At 46.7% G+C, this 12,797-nt stretch overlaps 1 protein-coding gene across 1 annotated transcript in view; it reads left to right on the forward strand.

The window, feature by feature from the left end:
- The window catches only part of IFT122 (intraflagellar transport 122), a gene marked incomplete in the record, with an annotated part of 100,738 nt that overhangs the window by 5,933 nt on the left and 82,008 nt on the right, over window positions 1–12,797 (forward strand). Inside the window, 2 exon segments of the mRNA XM_014592486.2 lie at window positions 10,181–10,247; window positions 12,250–12,334. Of these exon segments, the coding sequence (XP_014447972.1) occupies window positions 10,181–10,247; window positions 12,250–12,334 (152 nt within the window).

Genomic DNA, 12,797 nt, shown 5'->3' on the forward strand with positions numbered 1-12,797 from the left:
TCCTCTCGGGATCTTGGGCACGCACGCACATATGCCCGGCGTGCGTTTAAGCCGCCGGGTCTGGAACTCGAACCACAGTCAACTGCATGGGAGTCCAGCGACATAGCCATTACGCTAACTGCTGGTCCCAAGTTTTTCATTTCAGCCTGAAACTGTTTTCGTACCCAAAGATCCTTTCCAGTTGTTTTCCTCTTCTCTGAACTCCCTCGTTTTCTGCCTTGAATTAACATTCCAGTAATCCAAAGCATGATGCCCTTTTAGGCTATTCTGTCTCGTTGTAGTCAGGCTAGCATCTGCCATAACTCTCCATTCTCTCCAGGTAGTATTTCTTTCTTCTTTCTTTTTTTTTTTTTTGGAGAGGTTTTTGCTATAGGGCACTTGCGCTCGCCAGAAAGACAGACAGAGACAGAGAGACAGAAAATGAGAAATCACCCCCCCAGGGAGATGGCGACGCCGCAATCCCTTCTCTTCCATTCTCCTCTCGGGATCTTGGGCACGCACGCATATGCGTCTAGCATGAGTTTAAGCCACCAGGTCTGGGACTCAAACCACGGTCAGCTACATGGGAGTCCAGCGACATAGCCATTACGCTGACTGCTAGCCCCACTCCAGCTAATATTTACTAAATATGTGCTATAGGTTGAATGTGTTTACATACACTATCTTCTTTATTTTTTAGTTTTAAAAATAATTTTATTCATCATTATTATTTTTAAAATTTGCTACAGGGCATGTATACTCCCCAGAGAGAGAAGAAAGAGATACAGAGAGAGAGAGAGAAAGTGACAAAAAATATGCCAGGTCCAAGACTCGAACCATGTTTGTCCACGTGGGAGTCCAGTTCCCTCATCACCACACCACCTGCTGACCCCACATACTATCTTCTTTCATCTCCATAATAACCTATGAGGTTGGAATTGTAACCCCACTCATACATGAAGAAATGGGAATGTTTAAAGACAGTTTGCCAGAGGATTCACACACTCACCAGAGGGAGACAAAAGACAGCGAGAGAGAGGGGAAGTGAGAGAGCACCCCCACTGGAGCATGGTCGTGCCACAATCTGTTCTCCACTTCGCCTTCCTTTTGGGATTTTGAGTACGCCGCGTATGAGCCTGTATGTTTCTCAAGCTGCCCAGCTGGGGTCTCCAACCACAAGGTCAGCCGTGGGGGATCCGGCCACAAAAGCACCATGCCATAGGCTGGCCTAGAAATTGGGGTTAAATAAGGCGACATAACCTGCCTAAGATTACAGAACAAGTGACTGGGTTGGGTCAGACAACTAAGGTCTTCGGTTTACCCGGGGTGGGCGCAGGTTTGACCGAGGACAGTTTACAGGACTCCCCTCACCCCCGTCTCTCTGCAATGGAAACTGGTGATAAATCTTCTGGTAGCACCTCTTTTTCATAAAAGGGTTGGATGGAGAGAGAGAGAGAGCCGTCCTCCGGGCACAGACTGCTGGTGGAGAAGTGAGCTCCCCTGTCCCAAGTGTTCCAGCCGAGGCTGCATGTCCATCCATAGGGAGTTCCTGCCATGGCGGTGGAGTTTGCCTTCACCACAAGGTCTAGAGTCCTTCCCTAATTCTGACGTTCTGTGATCTTATGACGTAACTGAATTCCTGAAGGGTTCAAAATACTCTTACAATTTGTCGATGTTGTTTGTAATGTGTCTAGGATATTGCCATGCATTGTGGGTCCATGACTGTGTGTACAAAACCCAGTCATTGCCCTTAAATTGCATATAACTCTAATTAAAGGGACAAGAGACTACCTGAAACAGTGAGCCAGCAGATACTGTAGCAGTTACGTCCCTGGACTCCCACATGGCCAACTGCGGTTCAAGTCCTGGACCCAGGTGGCTTGAACATCATGCCGGGCACATGTGCATGCATAACCAACATCCTAGGAGGAAGATGGAGGAGAAGGGGTTGTGGTGTGGCCATCCCCCTGGGAGTGATTTCTCACTTTCTCTTTCACCATCTCTGTCTTTTTCTCTCTAGTGAATGCACGTGCCCTAAGACAAAAACCTCTTTAACAAATTAAAAAAATATATATATATCTGAAACAGAATATAGAAGACTGTGTCATTCAGAGCTAAACTGAATTGTACAGATTCTAAGTACAGCAAGAGTTTAGATTAGGTCAAATCAGATGTGTTTATTATATTTTAAGAAAGAAAAATTTTTAAAAGAATTTTTACCAGGACCAGCAGATGGCGTAATGGTTACATCACTGGCTTCCCACATGGCTGACCATGGTTGGAGTCCAAGACCTGGCTGCTTGGAACTCATGCTAGACACATATGTGTGCATGCCCCAAATCCTGAGGGGAGACTGGAAGAGAAGGGATTGCAGTGTGGCCATCCCCTCTGGGGGGGTGATTTCTTTTTCTCTAAAAAAAAAATAGAAAAGAATTTTCGCTTTGGGCGAGTGCACTTGCTAGAGAAACACAGACAGAGAGGAAAAGTGAGAATTACCTCCCTGGGGGGATGGCCACACTGCAATCCCTTCTCCTCCATTCTCCCTTCAGGATTTTGAGTACGCACGAACACGTGTCCAGCATGATTTCTGTGTTCCCAGATCCAGGACTCTTAACTGTGGTCAGCCATGTGGGAGCCCAACGCCTTAACTACTACACTAGCTGCTGACCGCGGGGAAGCAAATTTTAAGAAATTCAGAGAAAGTGAATTTTTGCGTCTGAGGGAAAGATACTTCGTGCTTGACTCAAATGAGATGTTCAAAAATTTTCTGATAGCGCAACACAGAATGCCTTTTGAGAAGAAGAGGCCATGTAGGAACCACCTAGATGAGTTCGGATGTGTGCAAGGGGAAAGGGAGCCATGAAACCAAGGGCAGCCACAGCTAACAGGTCCGAGTCTAATACCCGTCTTAGCAACCACGGGCGTCAGGTGCTTTGCCGAAGCGGGCTTGAGACACTGTGAGGGAGGAGCACAGCTCTCTAACTTCTAGGACAAAAAGCTCAGGTAGATCCGTTTTTCTCCTATCTGTTCCCCCCTTGTTTTCACTCACCTGCCCTGCTTCTCCCCAGAATGCGAAATGTGTTGGGACCAGCAGTTGGCATAATGGCTATGTCGCTGGACTCCCACGTAGTCGACTGCAGTTCGAGTCCTGGACCCGGTAGCTTAAAACTCACGCCGGGCACATGTGCATGCATGCCCAAGATCCCGAGAAGAGAATGGGGGAAAAGGGATTGCAGCGTGGCTATACCCCCCCGGGGGGGTGGTTATTTCTCGCTTTCTATCTCTCTGTCTCTTTCTGTCTTTCTGGCGAGCGCACGTGCCCTATACCAAAAACCTCTCCAAAAAAGAAAATGTGTCAAGGACATTTCCTATAGGGTCAGAAAAAGAAAGTGTGGGGCATAAGGAAGACCCAGGTCTTCCAGCATAAAAGTGTGGACGCCGAAGAACTCAGGGCCTGAGTTGTCTTCTGGACAGGGGTGACAGTCATCCTTGTTCCTGCTCTGTGACGCCAAGCACCTTGCCTCCTGTAGTTTCCTCATCATAAAGAAGGCCAGTGGCACCTCTTCTGTCTACTTACATGATCATAAGGATCGTATGAGAGAGTGTAAGTTACGCTTTTTAGTAATTTAACTATCCAGTCAGCATGACAAGTTTTTGTTTCATTTTTTCAAGTTTTTGCCACAGAGCATGAGTGCTCACTAGAGAGAGAGATGCAGAGAGGGAAAGTGAGAGGTCACCCTTCAGTGGGGGATAGCCACACTGCAGTCCTTGCTGCCACTGGGATTTGGGGCATGCACAAGGTGCCCGGTCTGGATTGTGAACTGCAGTCGGCCATGTGGGAATATAGCACCTTAACCACTGTACCACCCACTGGCCTGACCACAAGGGTTTTTTTCTTTTTAAGGTTTTTACTATGGGGTACTTGTACTCGCCACAGAGAGGCCGTGAGAGGGAAAGTGAGAAATCACCCCCCAGGGAGGTGGCCATCTGCAATCCCTTCTTCTCCATTTTCCTCCTGAGATTTTGGGCATGTATGAACACGCACCTGGAGTGATTTTCAAGCCACTGGGTCCAGGACTTGAACTATAGTTGGCCATGTGGGAATCCAGTGCCTTAACCATTACCCCACCAGTTGGCTCGAGCACAAGTTTTATTTTATTTTTTCTTTTGAGAGATTCTTTTTTTTCTTGAAGAGGTTTTTGCTATAGGGCACGTGTGCTCTCCAGAAAGAGAGACAGAAAGTGGGAAATCACCCCCGGGGGACTGGCCATGCTGCAATCCCTCCTCCATTCTCCTCTCGGGATCTTGGGCACGCATGCACACGTGCCCGGCATGAGTTTAAGCCACCGGGTCTGGGACTCGAACTGCGGTCGACTACGTAGGAGTCCAGCGACATAGCCATTACACTAACTGCTGGTCCCTAGAGAGAGATTTTTATTGTAGGGCACATGAGCTTGCACAGAGAGAGAAAGAGATAAATCACTCCTGAGGGGAGATGGCCACACCACAGTACCTTCTCTCAGGATTTTGGGCATATACACATACGTGCCTGGTGTGAGTTTTAAGCTGTGGTCAACTATGTGGGAGTCCAGTGTCATAACCATTACACCATCTGCTGGTCCTGCAGCACACATTTTTTAAAGGACGCTTCTAAGGTCAACAAAGCTTATGCTGTATGACTTTGCTTGTATGTAGGTTCTTTTTTTTTAAATAATTATTCATTTACTTAATCCCATTTATTATTATTACTTTTTTTTTTTAGAGGTTTTTGCTATAGGGTGCGTGTGCTCACCAGACAGACAGAGAGACAGAGACACAGAAAGCAAGAAGTTACCCCCCAGGGGGGATGGCCATGCCGCAATTCCTTCTCCTCCATTCTCCTCTCGGGATCTTGGGCACGCACACACACACACACACCTGGTGTGAGTTTTAAGCCACCGAGTCCAGGACGTGAACTGTGGTCAACTACATGGGAATCCAGCAACATAGCCATTATGCCAACTGCTGGTCCCCATTATTACTACTTTTTTTGAGAGGTTTTTGCTATAGGGCGCATGTGCTCCTCAGAAAGACAGAGAGACAGAAAGCGAGAAATCACCCCGTGGGGGATGGCCATGCAGCAATCCCTTCTCCTCCATTCTCCTCTCGGGATTTTGGGCACATATGCACACGCGCCCAGTGTGAGTTTAAGCCACCAGGTCCAGGACTTGAACTGCAGTCGACTACATGGGAGTCCAGCGATATAGCCATTATGCTAACTACTGGTCCCTATTACTATTATTTTTTAATTCGATCAGGGAGAGACAGAGTGAGAAAGGGAAAGTGAGAAAGCAAGCCATCAGGACCAGGACTCGAACTGTGGATGGCCATGCTGGAATCCAGCACACTAACCACCTCGCCACTCTCTGGCCTCTTCGATGTCGGTTTTAAAAAAGTCTATCTTATAGAGACAGAGAGTACAAAGGTGTTTTCTGGAGGTAGCAGGGTGGTGCCAGTGGCAAGGGGGATGGGGAAAGAGAAGATGATGATCAAAAAGTACAACGTTTCAGACTGGAGAATTAATGATAGTGGATATTTCGAAATTGGGAACAAAATAGATTTTTAATATTCTCACCACAAAAAATTAATTTGATGAGGTGATAGATATGTTAATTAGCTTGATTGACCCTTTCTATAATATATAGAAGATCAAAACATCACATTATACCTTATAACTATGCCCAGTTATTATTTATCAACTAAAAATGCAAAATGCATTTTTAATTCTACATGTAATTACTTGAGGAGGTGTTGATACTTTTTTTTTTTTTTTTGCTTTTGCTAAAGCATGAAAATGATTGCTAACGGTTTTGTCAAATGCGGCAGTAACGATGATAAGAACGAAAACCACAAAGCGTAACCACAAAGTTAGAATAACAGAGCATGTGCTTCAGAGCCAGACTGCCTGCTCTGCCTCTTTTTAGTAGCAGTTTATTTCCAGGCCAGTTCTTTAACTTCTTATGCCTTAGTTTTCTCATCTGCTAGGCAAGGGTAGAGTTGTAGTGAGGCTGAGAGGGCTAATACATGATGGATTTAAACTGAACCTAGCATCCAGAATTACTATGCCCAATAGGGACCAGCAAGTGGCCTCATAGTTACGTCACTGGACTCCCACCTAGTCGACCTCCGTTCGATTCCTGACCTGGCAGCTTAAAACTCATGCTGAGTATGTGTGCAAGCATGCCCGAGGTCCTGAGAGGAGACTGGAGGAGAAGGGATTGTGGTGTGGCCATTCCCCCAGGGGGTGAGTTCTCACTTTCTGTCTCTCTGGCAAGTGCACACTCCCTATAGCAAAAAAAAAAAAAAGCAGAAAAAACAAACAAACCCCTCTAAAATAAATATGCTCAATAAATTTTAGCCACTGTTACTGTAGTTAAAGTCTCGAAGGTAACAGATTTGATGCACATAGCAGTCATTGAAGAGAGGAGCAGGCAGTGTGTCGTTTAGCGGTTAAGCGTTCAGAATCTAGAGGCAGGTTGGAGTTGAAACTCTGACACTGACGTGTGCTAGTCATGTGACGTTGGGCAAGGTACTCGATCTCTCTGAGCCATGGTGTCCTTACCTAGAAAACAGTGACCTGGGAGAGTGACAGTGCTTCTCGCCTGTGATTCACGAAGAATGAGAGACGTGGGCTCAGACAGGGGATAGCCAAGTGGAGTTTATCGGAGAGAGCAGCTCCCAGGCGGGGAGGGGTTCTGGAAAATGGCTTGCTGAAGAGGAACTGAGATAAGGGTTTTTTTTCTTGTTCAGGAGGGGCTTGTGTATACATTCTCTTTGTGGTAGGGGTCACATGCTAGACAGGTCTGGCTATTTTTCTCCTAATTTTGGAGTGGATATGAAAGTCATGAGACTCTATCTACGAACTTTGGGCCACAAAGACCATTATCTTCTTCCTGGAATGGGTGGGACCTTGTAAAAGTTTTGATTGCTGTATTTGCTTTAGGTCAGTCATTGAGTCGCTGCTGTGAGCCGCTGTGAGCCAGCAGGGTAGGGAGAGCCGAGCTGCTGTGAGCCGCTGTGTCTCCAACTTAAACTTAGCCATATTGTGATTTCATTTTGGGCCTGTACCCTAACTGTATTTTTAGGGTCTCTGCCTCTTCCCTCAACAGGGAAATCTTACCTCACAGCATTATTGCAAGGATGAAATAACACAACGCCTTTGACGAGCGTAGCACAGGCCTGTGTGTGGTGAAGGCTCCAAGTACCATCACTGAGCAGGTGTAGTTTGGGCACTAACAAGTACCGGGCAAGTTTATCATGTGCTAAACATCACAATGGCTGCCCCAACAGTGCTGCTGCTGCCTTCTGCTTATTTGCTTGTTTGTTTTTTCCCCATGAGTTCATGAAACAGAGAGAAAGACAGATAGCATTTCCAATAGGGTTTTGTGGTTTTTTTTAGAGGTTTTTGCTATAGGGCACGTGTGCTCGTCAGACAGAGAGAGACAGAGAGACAAAGTGAGAAATCACCCCCCAGGGGGATGGCCACGCTGCAATCCCTTCTCCTCCACTCTCCTCTCGGGATCTTGGGCATGCACGCACACGTCTGGTATGAGTATAAGCCACTGGGTCCGGGACTCAACCGTGGTCGATTACGTGGGAGCCATTATGCTAACTGCTGGTCCCGCATTTCCAATAGGGTTTTGATGTCATGATCTCCCCCAGCTTCAGCTAGTCACAGATCACGGACACACACAATTGCATAGACTCAGAGAGGTCTCCAGATGAACCCAGAATAATGTTCCTGTGTGGGTCAGCTTTGCAGAGCGTTGCGTTTATTGCTGTGCCACCAGCAGCCAGACAGTGCTGTTTCTTTTCTTTTTCTCCCCCTCCCCGGAGAGAGACAGTGAGAGGAAACATGAGAAAACACTCCCCAAGGGGCCCAGCCATGCCGCAAGCCCTCTTCTCCATTCTCTCTGGATTTTGGCATTTGTCCACCTTGGAGGCCACCATGTGGGATCCAGCCACACCACCTGGCTGGCCCACTGGACAGTTGCTGTCTTGGCGTGTTCTTAGGGTCCTCTGTACTCGTGAACTCCTGCCTGGGCCATTCAGGGAGTGGGTCAAGCCTGTTCCTCTAGTTGTGTAGAGAGCCAGGTGTTTCAGTCGAATTAGATGATTTAAATTTCTCGCTGCCCCCCACCTTAATGTCTTTGCTTGCAGTTTTCTCTGCCTGAAGTGCTGTACCTAACCAATCTCTCCCTGCGTATCTCAGAAGTCCTAGCTTTTTCAATTACTGTTTTCTTTATGAAGCTCTGATCCTTTCCCCAAGTTAGAATGCTGTCTTCTTCCTTTGAATCCCGTAATACATGTTTTGTTTTTTAGGTTTTTGCCATGTACTCACAGGAGAGAGACATGAAAGGGAAAGTGAGAAGTGGTCCCCTGGGGGAATGGGCGTGCCACAGTCCCTTCTCCATTCTCCTGGAATTTTGGACATGAACGCACATGTGCCCGGTGTGATTTTCAAGCCGCCAGGTCTGGGACTTGAGCTGCAGTCAGCCATGGGCGAGTCTAGTGTCTAAACTACCGCCCTACCCTCTGGCCCAGGCTGAACTGCATGTTTTAATGTATCTCCTAAAGCCTTTATCACAGTGTTGTTCCATATTTCATCTACTGTAAGAGGTCCTTGATTATAAAGTAACGTTATGTTGTGTACCAATCAGAAAAAAATGGTGCCAGTTAAACTGGTGATGTCATCAGACACACCTTAAACTCAGAGATGGTAAATGTAATCGAGTGTACGCCTTAGAACCGATGACATGTGGGGACCATCAGGTGGTGTGGTTAAGGCGCTGGACTCTCCCCCACATGGCCAACCGTGGTTTGAGTCCTGGACTTGGCGGTTTGTTTTCTCACTTTCTCTTTCTTTTTCTGTCTCTTTCTGATCAGATTAAAAAATAATATTAATGGGGCCAGCAGGTGGCATGGTGGTTAAGGTGCTGGATACTCCCACATGGCCAACCATGGTTTGAGTCCTGGACCTGGTGGCTTGCTTTCTCACTTTCCTTCTCTCGCTCTGGTCAAATTAAAATAGATGGATAGATAAATACAATTAAATAAATTATTCTTTTAAAAAGTAATACCAAATGAATGAATGAAATAACTAAATAAGTCTTTTTATTTTTTTCTTTTTGGGGAGAGGTTTTTTGCTATAGGGCACGTGCGCTCGCCAGACAGACAGAGAGACAGAAAGTGAGAAATCACCCCCCAGGGGGGATGGCCACATAGCCACATCTCCTCCATTCTCCTCTCGGGATCTTGGACACGCACACGTGCCCGGCGTGAGTTTAAGCCACCCGGTTCGGGACTTGAACCACGGTCGACTACGTGGGAGTCCAGCAACATAGCCATTACGCTAACTGCTGGTCCCACTAAATAATTCTTTAAAAGTAATTCATGGCGCATGGGGGCCAGCAGGTGATATGGTGGTTAAGGTGCTGGACTCCCACATGGCCGAATGCAGTTTGAGTCCCAGACCTAATGGCTTGAAACTCACACCAGATGCTTACGTGTTTGTGCCCCAAAATCCCTGGAGGAGATGGGAGGAGAAGGGATTGTGGCGTGGCCATCTCCCCTGGGGGGTGACTTCTCATTTCCCTCTCTCAGTCTCCAGAAACCACATGTGCCCTATGGCAAAAACCTTAAAAAAAAAAAAAAAAAAAGAATGAATGAATGACATACAGTTGTTCTCTGTGAGTGTGTCTGAGTCACACCTTCCCGCCAGATGCTAACCTCTTTGAGGGCAGGGAGGGGCTCTGAGAAATTTCTCTTGTATCTCTGGGCAGCTAGCACCTACCAGGCACTCAATACGTACACCTATGGGTGTGGATTTGCCACTGTGGCTGTCCTCACGGGGTCTCGCAGGGAGTCCAGCCTCCACGGTATTGTTAGGAGAGTTAGTCTGGCTCCTGGACAAGAGGAAGCGGGGACATCCAGCTAACTGCCCAGGGATCGTGACTGAGTGGGCTGCCAGGTCATGGCGGTTGAATGGAATTTGCAACCAGTGCAATTCTCAGCCATTATTTTCCTCCCCGACACGCACACGCACACACACACACACTCACACTCGCACTCGCAGTGTTTTCTAATGGAAATAAAGTTTCCTTTCCCGGCTATTAGCAGACCTCATCTGGGTTCCTAATCTTTCGCCTTGTCTCCTGTTTAGTGTCTATGACCTCGCATTTAAGCCTGATGGGACGCAGCTGATTCTGGCCGCAGGAAGCACGTTGCTGGTAGGAGTTTGCCTGAGTTTACTTTTTAAGTACATTTTTCCCTCCCCCCTCTTGTGAGTACTCTGAAATTTGACACACCCTCCGCCCCCTCCCTCCCTTTCTTTTTGCGATAAAAAAGGCATGGGCGGAAAAACTCGTCCTTAGTTTTTAATAGGGCAGGAAATGGGCTATTTAGAACAGGTAAGTCAACTGTCTATCAGATAGACTTGTGAACAATACCTCCTTTGGAGTCATTCATCTCTCCCTTTTAACTTGGAGACACCCGTGACAGAGTTGAAGACAATTCATGAAAATGCCCCTGTAACTGGGCTGCTGTCAGTTCATGCTTTGTTCCCTTACACATCCAAGCAACAGGACTGAAGGTGCTCCCTCCATGAGAAGTGGGGTCGGCCGACCTAAACAGCTCCGTATGGGTGTGGTCCTGTTTTTCCTATTTTCAAAGAGCATAAGCTCCCTCTGGAACCTATCCCACCGCGTAAAAGTCATGTTCAGAGAGCTCTTCCTGTTTGACCTGAAAACCTTTGTGTGACCTCCCTTCCTTCTGCGGAAGTCCCCTTCCTCTTCTCTGTTGTCTCTAGAGAGGCAGACGGACTGACCTCCAGTCTCTGAGTGCTAGCTACCTGCTCTTAGAGCCCTGGGCACATTGTTCTGCAGACTTCGCTCCACCATAAACAATCTGCATCCCTTCTCTAATGCTCCACCCGTTCTGCAGAGTTCCGCCTTATTTCCCAGTGTGCTTTTCAGTCTTCACCTATTTATAAACATTTCACAGCTATAAAATACCCTTAATCCACATTATAGCTAGCTTTTATAACACCTTCCTACTTACAAACCCAGAGTTCAAGTCTGTAACTTCCAACTTCTTAGTAGCAAATATAGAACATCTCTTTATGAATTTGATGTCAGGGGGCAGGATAGCACTACATTAAAAAAATTATTTTATTGCACTTTATTTATGTATTTATTTTAATTTGACCAGAGAGAGAGAGAGATACAGAGTGATAAAGGAAGCTGCCAGGTCCAGGACTCAAACTACGGTTGGCCATATGGGAGTCCAGCGCACTCAACCACCACACCACCTGCCAGCCCCAAAAGCACTAAAATGTAATCATGTTGTAGCTGGTTCTTTGTACATGCTAGCTTTATTATTTACTTATGTATTTATTTTTTAAAAGCATTATTAATACAATTTAATGTATAATTATTTAACTTGCCATAGGGCACACATGCTCATCAGAGAGAGAGAGAGACAGCGAAAGAAGGAAAGTGAGAAAGCAAGCCAGCAGGTCTGGGACTCGAGCTGGGGTTGGCCATGTGGGAGTCCAGTGACTTAACAACCACACTACCTGCTGGCCCTGGCTTTATCCATTTAGGAGGCCTGTTTTGACCGGTCTTATATCCAAAGTCACGTATTGCTGTGTTGGAAACAGCCTACAAGAATGAGTTAAGTTGATAGAGAGTTTCCGAGAAGTCCGTCACCGAACCTTTGCTTCTCGAGGGTGGATGCCATGTTCCAGGCTCAGTACATGGAGCCAGGACCTCTGCTTCTGAGACTCCTGTCTTGAAGGCACATTCTTTCTGCCTTTGCAGTGCAATTTTTTGTTTGTTTGTTTGTTTTTGAGAGAGGGTTTTTCGATTTTTTTTTTCTATAGGGCTCTTGTGCTTGGTGGAGAGACAAAGATATAGAAAGCGAGAAATCACCTCCCAGGGGGATGGCCATAATGCAATTCCTTCTTTTCCCGTCTCCTCTTGGGATTTTAGGGATGTACACATGTGCCTGATGTGAATTTTAAGCTGCTGGGTCCAGGACGTGAACTATGGTCAACCACATGGGAGTCCAGCAACGTAACTATTACGCCATCAGCTGGTCCCTTGCAGTGCAATTTTTATTTGATACAAATTCAGACAAAAGTTTTGTAATACAAATAGCAGTAACAACCGTGCAGGAATTCTGGCTAACAGGTACCACCTGGATAAACTACTTTTGTCTCCTTTTGGCCAGGTTTATGATGCCTCCGATGGGACCTTGCTTCAGCCCCTCAAGGGACACAAAGACACAATATACTGTGTGGCATATGCGAAGGATGGTAAGAGGCTGCTTTGGGTTTGCAGTCACTGTAATGGCCTCAGCTGCTCATTTCTCTTAGTTACCTGAAATTTGGCTTAACTTTTACTAACCTTCTTGTATGTTAGGAAGATGGGGGGCCAGAGGACCAGCACATGGTGTAATGCTTATGTCGCTGGACTCCCACATGACCGACTGTGGTTTGAGTCCCAGACCTGGCAGCTTGAAATTCATGCTGGGTGTGTGTGCATGTGTGCCAAAATCCTGAGAGGAGAATGGAGGAGGAGGGATTGTGGTGTGGCCATCCCTCCTGGAGTGATTTCTGGCTTTCTCGTTGTCTCTGGTGAGTGCACACCCCCTATAACAAAAAGAATCTCTTTATTAAAAAAAAAAAAAGATAGGGGCCAGCAGGTGATGTAATGGTTAAGTTGCTAGACGTCCATATGGCTGACCATGGTTCGAGTCCTGGACCTGGAAGCTTGAAA

This window comes from Tupaia chinensis, unplaced genomic scaffold (genome assembly GCF_000334495.1).
Source record: "Tupaia chinensis unplaced genomic scaffold, TupChi_1.0 Scaffold000704_1, whole genome shotgun sequence".
In the NCBI taxonomy this organism is placed as follows: domain Eukaryota; kingdom Metazoa; phylum Chordata; class Mammalia; order Scandentia; family Tupaiidae; genus Tupaia; species Tupaia belangeri.